At 44.7% G+C, this 14,072-nt stretch overlaps 1 protein-coding gene across 11 annotated transcripts in view; it reads left to right on the top strand.

Moving 5' to 3' along the window:
- TIAM2 (TIAM Rac1 associated GEF 2) overlaps window positions 1-14,072 on the top strand; it is a 274,186-nt gene that overhangs the window by 225,700 nt on the left and 34,414 nt on the right. For 10 of the 11 annotated variants that reach the window (XM_060205285.1, XM_060205281.1, XM_060205283.1 and 7 more), the window contains one exon: window positions 695-798. The exons of the other annotated variant lie outside the window; for it this stretch is intronic. In XM_060205285.1, coding sequence (XP_060061268.1) covers window positions 695-798 — 104 coding nt within the window. The remainder of the gene's footprint in view (window positions 1-694; window positions 799-14,072) is intronic. 11 annotated transcript variants of the gene reach the window in all.

Below are 14,072 nucleotides of genomic sequence, written 5' to 3'. Positions count from 1 at the left end.
TATTGCTGCTGCTGCTGCTGGTGGTGGTGGTGGACAGGACAGGGAGAAATGGAGAGAGGAGGGGAAGACAGAGGGAGGAGAAAAAGATAGACACCTGCAGACCTGCTTCAGTGCTTATTAAGTGACACCTCTGCAGGTGGGGATCCGGAGGCTTGAACCACGATCCTCATATGGGTCCTTGTGTTTCGTGCCACGCATGCTTAACCCACTGCACTACTGCCTGGCACCCCGGGGCTCTGTCTTTTTTTTAAATATTTATTTATTCCCTTTTGTTGTTCTTGTTATTTTATTGTTGTAGTTATTATTGTGGTTATTGATGTCATCGTTGTTGGATAGGACAGAGAGAAATGGAGAGAGGAGGGGAAGACAGAGAGGGGGAGAGAAAGACAGACACCTGCAGACCTGCCTCACCGCCTGTGAAGCGACTCCCCTGCAGGTGAGGAGCCGGGACTCAAACCAGGATCCTCAAGCCAGTCTTTGCGTTTTGCACCACCTGCGCTAAACCCGCTGTGCTGCCACCCGACGGACTCCCGGCTCTGTCTTTTTTAATGCGCCCTGCAGGGACCCAAACCTTCTCACTGGTGTTTCTGTATTTGGTCCTTGCCACTCTCTTTCTCTTTGCGCTTTTCAGCCAGTCCCTAGTGTTCTCTGTAAATGTCCCGCTTCATGGGCCTGTTTGTCACCTTCCCCGCAGACTTCAGCAATGTCCCCGACATCACGACTGGCCTGAAGAGGAGGCAGACCGATGGCACGGTGGACCAGGCCTCCCACCTCGAGAAGACAGAGCAGGTGTTCAGGGTAAGGAGGCGTTCTGGCAGGACGCGTGGTTCTCACTGCTCTTGGGTGGGGGAAGTTGAGGATGGGCTTCTGCCTTGAGCGCAGCAGAGTCCATACCAGCAGGTCTGTTGTCTTCCCGGAAGCCAGTTTCCTTATTCCTTTGGAGTGAAGAGCTGATAACAGCCACATTTATCTATTTAGGTATTTATTTCATCTGACATAACAGTGAGAAATTGAGAAGAGCAGATAGAGATAGAGATAGACACCTGCAGCTCTGCTTTGCTACTTACAAAGCTTCCCCCCTGCAAGTGGGAACTGGGGGCTTGAACCCAGGTCCTCATACTCGGTAATATGTGTGCCACCACCCGACCTGGAGCCACTTGCAGTTAACCAACTGCTGTTAGGGTTTCTGGAGTGTTATGTGGAAGCCGTGCATATATATATAATCATTTATAAATCAGAACTTTAAAACTTTGTGTTCATGGGGGGGGTGGACAGAGCGTGAGAAAGGAGTGGGGAGAGAGAGAGTGAGAAAGGAGGGGGCAGAGAGAGAGAGAGGGCAGAGTACCACTCAGTTGTGGCTTATGTGGTGCTGGGAATTGAACGTGGGACTTCAGGCATGAGAGTCTTGTGCCGGGAATTGAACCTGGGACCTCAGGCATGAGAGTCTTGTGCCGGGAATTGAACCTGGGACCTCAGGCATGAGAGTCTTGTGCTCTATTGCTGTGTTAACTCCTGGGTTCTCGAGAAAGGCTTTGTTCTGCTTCAGCTCATTTTGTTGGGGGAAATAATGACTAAGAAGATAATTGCTGTCATCTGAGTATCATTACTCATCTCCTGGTGAGAAGTGTCCAAGAGCCACACTCAACGCTACTGGAGTCTTGCTGTGTTGGTCCCCAACTTCCAATACCCTCTGTCCATGCATCCCTCCTCCCCACTTTTTTTTGGATTCCTGATTTTTTTTTTTTAGTACAATTTTTTTTAAATGATTATCTGTAGCCACCTGTGGTTAGTAGTTGAACACAGCTAGTCTAAGCCTCACCCTGTGTTTTTCTCTTTTTATTTGTCTTAAGTCCCACCTGTGAGTAAGGTCATCTTGTCTTAGCGCCCCCCCCCCCCCCTTTCTGGCTCATCTCACTTACCATGATTCCTTCAAGCTCCTTCCAAGATGTAGGAAAAGAGAAGATGGCACCATTCCTTACAGCTGAGATGTGTTCCATTGCGTCTGTGCCCCAGCAGGTGGGGACTGGGGGCTTGAACCTGGGTCTTTGCACGTCATACTGTGTGTGTTCATCTGGGTCCGCCGCCGCCTGACCCCACACCTTAGCTTCCTTGACCACTCATCTACTATTGGATGTTTGGGTTAGTGTCACATTTTGGCTCCTACAAACTGTGCTGCTGTGAACATGGGTATACAAAGGTCTCTTTGGATATACATATGTTTTTGTGTTCTCTGGATAGACCCCTAGGCAAGGAATTGCCAGATGGTATGACAGGTTCTTTCTAATATTCTGAGGAATCTCTGGACTTTTCCACAGATCCTGAACCAGTTTAAGTTCCTATCAGTGGTGTGGAAGACTCTTTCCCCACCACATCCCTCACCAACATTTATTGTTTCTTTACTTTCTTTTTTTTCCCCTTGGAGGCCATTTTCCCATTTTGTTGCCCTTATTGTTGCCATTGCTGCTGTTGTTGTTGGATAGGACAGAGAGAAGTTGAGAGAGGAGGAGAAGACAGAGAAGGGGAGAGAAAGAAAGATAGACAGCCGCAGAACTGCTTCACCGCCTATGAAGCGACCACACTGCAGGTGGGGAGCTGGGGCCTCGAACCGGGATCCTTATGCTTGATCTTGCGCTTCATGCCATGTGTGCTTAACCCACTGTGCTACTACTGCCCAGCCTCCTGTTTCTGTCCTTTTTTTTTTTATTATTCTTTTTTTTTTTTTTTAAGAAAGGATTAATTAACAAAACCATAGGGTAGGAGGGGTACAACTCCACACAATTCCCACCGCCCAATCTCCATATCCCACCCCCTCCCCCGATAGCTTTCCCATTCTCTATCCCTCTGGGAGCATGGACCCAGGGTCATTGAGGGTTGCAGAAGGTAGAAGGTCTGGCTTCTGTAATTGCTTCCCCGCTGAACATGGGCGTTGACTGGTCGGTCCATACTCCCAGTCTGCCTCTCTCTTTCCCTAGTAGGATGGGTCTCTGGGGAAGCTGAGCTCCAGGACACATTGGTGGTGTCTTCAATCCAGGGAAGTCTGGCCGGCATCCTGATGACACCTGGAACCTGGTGACTGAAAAGAGAGTTAACATACAAAGCCAAACAAATTGTTGAGCAATCATGGACCCAAAGCTTGGAAAAGTGGAGAGGAAGTATTAGGGAGGTACTCACTGCAAACTCTAGTATACTTCTGCTTTCTTACTTTGGTGCCATACTCCAAACTCAGTCAATTTCTGCTTTGCGTTTCTACTTCTTTTTTTTTTTATTACATGCATAACATTCCCCAGATTCCCATTTAGCAATACAACCCCCACTATTTCATTCATCATTTTTCATGGACCTGTATTCTCCCCACCCACCCACCCACCCCAGAGTCTTTTACTTTGGTGTAATACTCCAATTCCATTTCAGGCTCGACTTGTGTTTTCTTTTCTAATCTTGTTTTTCAACTTCGGCCTGAGAGTGAGATCATCCCGTATTCATCCTTCTGTTTCTGACTTATTTCACTCAACATGATTTTTTCAAGGTCCATCCAAGATCGGCTGAAAACGGTGAAGTCACCATTTTTTACAGCTGAGTAGTATTCCATTGTGTATATATACCACAACTTGCTCAGCCACTCATCTGTTGTTGGACACCTGGGTTGCTTCCAGGTTTTGGCTATTACAAATTGTGCTGCCAAGAACATATGTGTACACAGATTTTTTTGGATGGATGTGTTGGGTTCCTTAGGATATATCCCCAGGAGGGGAATTGCAGGGTCATAGGGTAGGTCCATTTCTAGCCTTCTGAGAGTTCTCCAGACTGTTCTCCACAGAGGTTGGACCAATTGACATTCCCACCAGCAGTGCAGGAGGGTTCCTTTGACCCCACATCCTCTCCAGCATTTGCTGCTGTTACCTTTTCTGATGTGTGACATTCTCACAGGAGTGAAGTGATATCTCATTGTTGTCTTGATTTGCATTTCTCTGACAATCAGAGACTTGGAGCATTTTTTCATGTGTTTCTCGGCCTTTTGGATCTCTTCTGTGGTGAATATTCTGTCCAATTCCTCCCCCCATTTTTGGATGGGGTTATTTGTTGTCTTGTTGTTGAGTCTGGTAAGCTCTTTATATATGTTGGTTATTAAACTCTTATCTGATGTATGGCATGTAAAGATCTTCTCCCATTCTGTGAGGGGTCTCTTGATTTGGGTAGTGGTTTCTTTTGCTGTGAAGAAGCTTTTTAATTTGATGTAGTCCCATAGGTTTATACTTGCCTTAGTCTTCCTTGTAATTGGATTCGTTTCATTGAAAATGTCTTTAAAATTTATGCGGAAAAGAGTTCTGCCAATATTTTCCTCTAAGTATCTGATAGTTTGTGGTCTAACATGCAAGTCCTTGATCCACTTGGAATTTACTTTTGTATTTGGTGAAATACAGTGATTCAGCTTCATTCTTCTGCATGTTTCAACCCATTGTTTCCAACACCATTTGTTGAAGAGACTCTGCTTTCCCCATGTAATAGTCTGGGCCCCTTTGTCAAAGATTAGATGTCCATAGGTGTGGGGCCTCATTTCTGGGCTCTCAATTCTATTCCACTGGTCAGTGTGTCTGTTCATGTTCCAGTACCAAGCAGTTTTGATGACAATGGCCCTATAATATAGTTTGAGATCTGGCAGTGTGATGCCTCCGGTTCTGTTCTTTTTTCTCAAGATTGTTTTGGCAATTCTAGGTCTTTTCTGGTTCCAGATAAACATTTGTAGCATTTGTTCTATTCTCCTAAAAAATGTGCTTGGGATCTTGATGGGGATAGCATTAAATTTGTAGATGGCTCTGGGTAATATATTCATTTTGATGATGTTAATTCTTCCAACCCATGAGCATGGAATATCTTTCCACTTCTTTGTGTCTTTTTCAATTTCTTTGAGTAGTGACTCATAATTTTCAGTATACAAGTCTTTCACTTCTTTGGTTAGGTTTATTCCTAGATATTTTATTGTTTTTGTTGCTATAGAAAAAGGAACTGATTTCTGGATTTCAATTTCTTCTAACTTAGTGTTTGCATAGAGGAATGCCACTGACTTTTGAATATTAATTTTATAGCCTGACACATTACTGTATTGCCTGATGATTTCCAAAAGCTTCTTGCTAGATTCCTTAGGTTTTTCCATGTATACTATCATGTCATCTGCAAATAAGGAGAGTTTGACTTCTTCTCTTCCAATCTGTATTCCTTTAATTCCTTGCTCCTGCCTGATTGCTATGGCAAGAACTTCCAACACTATGTTGAATAGTAATGGTGATAGTGGGCAGCCCTGTCTAGTACCTGATCTGAGGGGAAATGCTTCCAGTTTTTCACCATTGAGTATGATGTTGGCTGTAGGTTTGCTATATATAGACTCCACTATCTTCAGGAATTTTCCATCTATTCCTATTTTTTGTAGTGTTTTGATCATAAAGGGATGTTGTATTTTGTCAAAGGCTTTCTCTGCATCTATTGATATGACCATGTGGTTTTTGGTCTTGCTTGTGTTGATGTGGTGGATCACATTGTTTGATTTACGTATATTAAACCAACCTTGCATGCCTGGGATAAACCCCACTTGGTCATGATGAACAATCTTTTTGATATACTACTGTATATGGTTGGCTAGAATTTTGTTCAATATTTTTGCATCTATGTTCATCAGAGATATTGGTCTGTAGTTTTCTTTTTTGGTTGTGTCCCTGTCTGCTTTTGGTATCAGGGTGATGTTGGCTTCATAGAAGCTGGCAGGGAGTATTCCAGTGTCTTCAATCTTCTGGAAGACTTTTAAAAGTAGAGGTATTAGTTCTTCTTTGAAAGTGTTGTAGAATTCATTTGTAAAACCATCTGGTCCAGGACTTTTATTTTTGGGAAGATTTTTGATAACTGTTTCAATTTCATTAGCTGTGATGGGCCTGTTCATGTTATCCACTTCCTCTTTACTTAGTTTTGGAAGTTGGTAGGTATCTAGGAAATCATTCATTTCTTCCAGGTTCTCTAACTTGGTGGCATATAGTTGTTCATAGAAGCCTCGCATGATATGTTGAATTTCTGCAGTGTCTGTTGTGATATCTCCTCTTTCATTTACTATCCGATTTATTTGGGTCTTCTCCCTTTTTTGTTTTGTGAGTCTGGCTAAAGGTTTGTCGATTTTGTTTACTCTTTCGAAGAACCAACATTTACTTTCATTGATCTTTTGTATGGTTTTCCTATTCTCAATGTTATTTATTTCTGCCCTAACTTTAGTAATTTCTGTCCTTCTGGTTGCTTTAGGGTTCCTTTGTTGTTCTTCTTCTAGGTCTTTAAGATGTGCAATCAGGCTGTTTATTTGTGCCTTTTCTTGTTTCCTAATGTGTGCTTGTATAGCTATGAACTTCCCTCTTAGGACTGCTTTAGCTGTGTCCCAAATATTTTGATAGCTTGTGTCTTCATTTTCATTGAACTCTCGAAACATTTTGATTTCTTCCTTGATTTCCTCTTTGACCCAGAAGTTGTTAAGAAGTGTACTGTTGAGCTTCCACATTTTGGCACTGTTACTAATCTTTTGTTGATTGTTAAGTGTTAGTTTAATTCCACTGTGGTCTGAGAAGATGCTTGGGATGATTTCCGTGCTCTTGAATAGGCTGATGCTGTCTTTGTGGCCTAACATATGGTCTATCCTTGAGAATGATCCATGTGGATTTGAGTCAAATGTGTATTCCAGTTTCTTGGGATGAATGACTCTGAAAATGTCCAATAGTTCTAGTTTATCTATCTCTTCATTTAGCTCCCTTATGTCTTTACTGATTTTCTTCCTGGATGATCTGTCAAGTTGAGATAGTGGGGTGTTGAAGTCCCCGACTATGATTGTGTTACTGTTAATATATTGCTGTAGCTCTTTCAGTAGAAGTTTGATGTATTTAGATGGCTTCTCATTGGGTGCATAGATATTAATAATTGTTAAGTCCTCTTGATTGACTGATCCTCTGAGCATTAAGTAGTGTCCATTCCTATCTTTTTTAATCTTATCTATTTTAAAGTCTATCATGTCAGATATGAGAATAGCTGTTCCTGCCCTTTTTTGTGGGCCATTGGCTTGAATGATAGTTTTCCATCCTTTCACTTTAAGTCTGTGTTTGTCTTGTTGCGTTAGGTGAGTTTCCTGTAGACAACATATTGTTGGGTTGTGTTTTCTGATCCATCTTCCTACTCTGTGTCTTTTAATAGGTGAATTCAGGCCATTCACATTTATTGATATCAAAGATTGAAGATATTTTAACGCCATTCTTGTAGAGTTTTAGAGTGTTTTGATATATGTTCTATTTGTGGTGGTCTGGTTGTTTATAGGAAACCTTTCAGAACTTCTTTCAGGGCAGGCTTGGTGATGGTTGATTCCTTCAACTGTTGCTTGTCTGAGAAGGTTTTGATGCTTCCATCTAGTCTGAATGACAATCTAGCAGGATATAGTATTCTTGGCTGAAAGCCTTTCTCATTGAGCACTCGATAGATATCTTGCCATTCTCTTCTGGCCTGTAGTGTTTGTATGGAGAAGTCTGCTGCTAATCTTATGGGTTTTCCTTTGTAGGTGACTCTTTGTTTTTCTCTTGCAGCCTTGAGGATCCTTTCTTTATCCTTATTCCTTTCCAATCTAAGTATGACATGTCTTGGTGTCTTTAGGTCTGGGTTAATTCTGTTTGGGACCCTCTGGGCTTCTTGAATCTTTATGTCTTTGGTGTTGTCTAGACTAGAGAAATTTTCAGCTATTATGGCCTGGAGAACGCTTTCTTCCTCCCCTTCTCTTTCTTCCTCTGGTAAGCCAATAATGCGTATATTGTTTCTTTTGAAGTCATCCCATAGGACTCTGTTGTTGTTTTCAGCATCTCTTAATCTCTTTTTGAGATCTCTTACTTCTTCTTTAGTTGTCTCTAATTCATCCTCAATCTTGCTAATTCTGTCTTCAGCCTCATTGATTCTATTCTCTCTGCCCTCTACTGCTTTCTGGAGTTCATCTATTTTGTTGCCCTGCTCTGATACTGTTTTAGCTTGTTCAGCTAGTTGCCTTCTTAGCTCAGCAATTTCAGCTTTCAGCTCTCTAATAACCATGAGATAATTAGAATTTTCTTCCATATTCTCATTTGTTGTTCCTGCAGTTCTGATTACAATTTTTTCAAATTCTTTACTCACTCCTGTTATTATTTCCTTAGCTAATGTTTGGATGTTGAACTCGTTGTTTTGTGCTTCGCCCTCTGGAGGACTTTTAGCTGGACTCTTGTCCTGGTTCGAGTCTCCATTATTTTTTCTTGTTGTTTTAACCATTTTATATAAGTTAACAGTTTTTTCAATCCCTGAGTTGGAGTTCAGTGGTGTAAAAGCCTTTTTTTTTTTCCCCTGTAGGCTATGGTAGCCTGAGGGCTTTTAAACTATCAATAGGCTTCTTGGCTTAATCAATGACTCTTGACCAAGAGATAAAGCAGGGTGTGGCAGAGATAATCCAGTGGTTATGCAAAGAGACTTTCACAGCCCTTCAGCTATGCCACCGAGGTATAGGTCTTCTCCTGAGTTTCCCGGTTAGATCTCTGTGCCCTGGTGTCCCTCCCTGTTGCTGCTCCAGATTCTGAGGGTAGTAGCAATGGAGACTCAGAGTTGTACTTGGTGAGTCTCTGGGGAGTCCTTTCCTCCCTTCAGCTGTCCCCTTGTTGGTGGAGCAGACTGGAGGTGGTGTCTCCACTGACAAACTGTCGAAGTGTTAGCAGTCACTTAATCTCTCCTTAGGCCCCTCTCTCCTCTCTGTCACCAGCCACGCGTGTTTGTACTCACGGGTGATTTACTGGGTTTCTGTGGTCATTCTAGTCCTGTCTTGTTTCGGTCCGGGTGGTCTCCTTTGGTATTCTTAGTTGATCCGGGAGAGGAGAGGAGAGGAGAGAAAGAGATCTGCTGCTCGTAGCTCCGCCTCTGGAAGTCGAATCCCCTGTTTCTGTCCTTTTAATGAGTGCTCTATACTGAATGAGCCATCTCCTTATCTCCTTTTTTTAAATATTTATTTATTTTTGGATAGAGACAGAGAAATTGGGAGGAGAGAGACAAAGAGACTGCTTCAACACTCATGAAACTTTCCCCCCTGCAGGTGGGGACCCGGGGATTGAACCCAGGTCCTTGCAGACTGTAATGTGTGCACTACTAATGTGTGGACCAGGTGGTGGCACACCTGGTCCCCAGTCCTTTTGTTTTTGTTATTTCTGAGATCTAGAGACAAAGAGGAGGATCAGAGAGACATGGCAGCGTGCAAAGCTTCCCTGGATGGTGTGAGGCGAGGATCCTCCCGTGTGGTGCTGGGGTTTGAACTCAGACCCTGTACGGTAATGCACTAGGCAGCAGCCCCGACAAGATCTTTTTTTCTCTTTCCTCGAGGGTTATCACTGGGGCTTGCTGCCTGCACTGTGGAGCCACTGCTCCTGGAGGCCATCTTTTTTCTTTTTTTTCATTGTTGTTGCTGCTGTTGTTGTTGGACAGGAAAGAGAGAAACCAAGAGAGGATGGGAAGACAGAGAGGGAGAGAGAAAGATAGGTACCTACAAACCTGCTTCACACCTGTGAAGTGACCCCTATGCAGGTGGGGGAACTGGGAGTTTGAACTGGGTTCCTTGCGCCGGTCTTTTTGCTTCACACTATGTGTGCTTAACCTGGTGTGCTGCTGCCTAGCCCCCAAGATCTCTCTCTCTTTTTTTTTTTTGCCTCCAGGGTTATTGCTGGGGCTCAGTGCCTGCTGCACCATGAGTCCACTACTCCTGGAGACTAATTTTTTTCCCTTTTGTTGCCCTTGTTGCTTTATCGTGGTTGTGGTTATTATTGTTGTTCTTGTTGTTTATGATGTCATTGTTGCTGTATAGGGCAGAGAGAAATGGAGAGAGGAGGGGAAGACAGAGAGGGGGAGAGAAAGAGAGACACCTGCAGACCTACTTCACCGCCTGTGAAGCGACCCCCCTGCAGGTGGGGAGCTGGGGGCTTGAACCTGGATCCTTATACCAGTCCTTGCGCTTGGTGCCATGTGTGCTTAACCCACTGCTCTACCACCACCCTCCGAAAGATCTCTCTTTAACCTGCAGTCCAGTCTTAACTGATTCTGAACTTATTAGCGATGTCTCACCGCTGTAATTTTCTTCCTACACCAGGCAGGAATGGAGGGCGGATGTGTGAGTCAATCAATCTGTGGCGGGGCCTCGCCCCAGATGGGTGTGACAGTGCCAGGCACCCAACCCTGGTGTCTCAGATACTCATCCTGTGTGTGTGGGGGGGGGGGGGGAGGGGGGGACAAGATCAGGTCAGGACCACCTGCATCAGAGAGAATTCTGGAAGCTGCAGGGACCACCCTTGCTGCTGACTCTCATCCCAAAGCTTTCCCCATTCTCTCTCTCTCTCTCTCTCTCTTTCTCTCTCTCCCTCCCTCCCATCCTCTTCCCTCCCCCAGAGCTGAGCTGATCTTGAGCCATCTTCCAGGGTCTGCCAAGGTCCCCAGCGCACAGCTTCTTCTACAAAACAGAAATCAGCCGCACTTTTTATCTTCAGTTCTCTGTTCTGTCCTGGTGGGTTGTTGAATTTCAGGGACCCCCACCCCCATATTGTAATGGAGAGTCATCCTTGGTTGGGTTTTGTTTTTATTTGTCTTTAGCAAGAAATCTTAGAGCCTCAAAGAGATGTGTCTTGATTGCTTTATCTTAATTTTTTTTTTCTGTTTTAATGAGTCACCAGGGAATGAACCAAGAGCCTCCTGTGTCTGTGCTACCACCTATTAGCTTCCCCAGCTCGGTTTGTTTGTTTATTTATTTACTTATTTATTTTTATGGCCGCCAGGGTTATCGCTGAGGCTCGGTGTCTACATGACAAATCCATCACTCCTGATGGCTACTTTTTTTTCTTTATTTTTTATTCTTTATTTGGACAGGATAAATAGAAATAGAGGGGGCACACACAGAGAGAGAGACCTCCAGCATTTACTTTGCACCTTGCAAAGCTTCCCTCCAGCTCAGTTTTTTTTTTTTTTCCTTTTCTTGCCTCCAGGGTTACTGCTGGGGCTCATAAGGCTCCTGAAGGCTTTTTTTTTTTTTTAATTCCTTTATTGGGGAATTAATGTTTTACATTCAACAGTAAATACAATAGTTTGTCCATGCATAACATCTCCCAGTTTTCCATATAACAATACAAACCCCACTAGGTCCTCTGTCATCCATTTTGGACCTGTATTCCCCCCCCCCCACACACACACACACCAGAGTCTTTTACTTGGTGCAATACGCCAACTCCAGTTCAGGTTCTACTTGTGTTTTCTCTTCTGATCTTGTTTTTCAAGATCAGATGAGAGTGAGATCATCCCATATTCATCCTTCTGTTTCTGACTTATTTCACTTAACATGAACTTTTCAAGGTCCATCCAAGATTGGCTGAAAATGGTGAAGTCACCATTTTTTATAGCTGAGTAGTATTCCGTTGTGTATATATACCACAACTTGCTCAGCCACTCATCTGTTGTTGGACACCTGGGCTGGAGGCTATTTTTTTCTCCCCTTTTATTGCCCTTGTTTTATCATTGTTGTGGTTATTATTGTTGTTGTTATTGCTGTCCTTGTTGTTGGACAAGACAGAGAGAAATTGAGGAGGGGAAGACAGTGAAGGGGAGAGAAAAACAGACACTTGCAGACCTGCTTCACCGCCTGTGAACTGACCCACCCTGCAGGTGGGGAGTTGGGGACTCGAACCGGAATCCTTGCGCCAGTCCTTGCACTTCGCACCACTGTGCTTAACCCGCTCTGCTACTGCCTGACCCCCAGTTTTGTTGTTGTTGTTTTTTTAAATGTCTATTATATGTAGCAGAGAGGGGGAAGAGAAGAGAGGAGACAGAGAAGAAAATGCTGACATACACCCTCCTCTCCCTGCTGCTGTTCATGGTACTTTCCCCAGTGATACCTGGGATTGAACCCCTGTGGTAAAGTGTATGTGTTGTACCAGGCAAATTATCTCCTAGCTTTAAGAAAAAATTGAAGTACTAATATTTCTGCATCATTCTAGAAGCAGGCTGCAGACCTAGAGTATGTGCTTGTGGGGTACTGGATCAGCAAGGAGCTTGGAAGCGCCCTTGGCATATTAAGGCTAGTGACTTCCTCTCTGGCCAGCTCTTGGAACCTCACATTGACATTCTTAGGGAGGAAATTAAGTTCTCTTCCAAATTTTACTTTAAGGTGCCATCAAACTGATGAGCACAAAGTCACCATGCAGAGGCCATGTCCACCCTTACTGAACAGTGACTTGGAAAAGCCAGCAGCATTTATGGAGAGAACAGAAAAACCAGGCTTAAAAATTTAGGGAGTGGTGCCTGGTTCAGCACGCAGATTATAATGAGCAGGGGCGTGGCTTCAAACACCCAGTCCCCACCTGCAGGGGGGAAGGCTTCTCCAGAGGTGAAGTACTGTTACTCTCTCTCTCTCCCCCTCCCCCTCTCCTCTCCCTCTCCCTTCTCAAGAGGTGAAGTACTGTTGCAGCGCTTTCTCTCTCCCCTCCCCCTCCCCCTCTCCCTCCCTCTCCCGCCTTCCCCCTCTCCCTCCCCCTCCCTCTCTCTCCCGCCCTCCCCCTCCCCCCTCCCTCTCTCTCCCGTCCTCCCCCTCTCCCTCCCCCTCCCTCTCTCTCCCGCCCTCTCCCTCCCCCTCCCTCTCCCTCTCTCTCCCGCCCTCCCCCTCTCCCTCCCCCTCTCCCTCTCCCTCTCTCTCCCGCCCTCCCCCTCCCCCTCTCCCCCTCCCTCTCTCTCCCGCCCTCTCCTCCCCCTCCCTCTCCCTCTCTCTCCCGCCCTCCCCCTCTCCCTCCCCCTCTCCCTCTCCCTCTCTCTCCCGCCCTCCCCCTCTCCCTCCCCCTCTCCCTCTCCCTCTCTCTCCCGCCCTCCCCCTCCCCCTCTCCCCCTCCCTCTCTCTCCCGCCCTCTCCCTCCCCCTCCCTCTCCCTCTCTCTCCCGCCCTCCCCCTCTCCCTCCCCCTCTCCCTCTCCCTCTCTCTCCCGCCCTCCCCCTCCCCCTCTCCCTCTCCCTCTCTCTCCCGCCCTCTCCTTCTCCCCCTCCCTTCTTCCCTCTCTTTTTTGTCAATGTCTGTCTGTCTCTATCCAAAATAAATAAATAGGGCAGAGGAGATAGCATAATGGTTATGCCAGAAGACTCTTAATACCTGAGGCTCCAAAGGTCCCAGGTTCAGTTCCCTGCATCACCATATGCCAGAGCTGAACGGTGCTCTGGTAAAAAGTAAATATAAGAATAATAAAATAGTAAACAAAAAATAAAGCAATTTGGGGATGAGAACTTCAGGTCAGAGAGGGCTGTGAACCCCAGCTCCATCAGGACCCAGAGAAAGAAGAGAGAGAAAAAAAAAAAGGAAGGACATTCAGAAATAGTAATAGGGATAGGTGAGTTGGAAAGGAAGAGAAGCTGAGGTCATGGGAAAAGTGGGCAAATATATACAAATATAGATTATTATAGAAATAATATCAGCCCCTACCTGTGACCAGGGATGAACTGCTTCAGTTTGCAATGAAGGGAATGGGGATCCAGAACTCTGGTGGTGGGAATGGTGTGGAATTACACTCCTGTTATAATTTTGTAAATCAATATTGAGTCACTAATAAAATTAAAAAAGAGGAAGGAGAAGGAGGAGAAGGAGGAGGAGAAGAAAGAACTTCAGGTCAGTTTGAAATTGAGGCTTCCTGAGCACATAAACGTCAGAGAACACTAAAAAAGATTACCTTGTTTCACAATTGCTATCAAATTCCTCAAGTCTAAAAGCTTACCTCTTTCAGACTTGAAGATCTCTGCTTATGATTGTGAGTTTCAGTAGGGTTTTTTAAAAACATAATAACAACAGTGAAGTGTCTAGCAGTTAGAACATCCTTTGAATGTTCTTTGTTCCTTGGGATAGAAAGATTGGAGACCAAAAATAGAATTGGCGATCAGAAGGACTCATCATGCTGAGTACCACTGAGAAAAGAGCTTCGAATTCAAGAAGTGAATTCCCCCCTGTTCCATGTAATTATTATCTCAGTCTCCTGGAATTGTTGAATTGTT

This window comes from Erinaceus europaeus, chromosome 13 (assembly GCF_950295315.1).
Source record: "Erinaceus europaeus chromosome 13, mEriEur2.1, whole genome shotgun sequence".
Classification (NCBI taxonomy): Eukaryota; Metazoa; Chordata; class Mammalia; order Eulipotyphla; family Erinaceidae; genus Erinaceus; species Erinaceus europaeus.
This window is presented reverse-complemented; position numbering and strand designations above follow the sequence as displayed.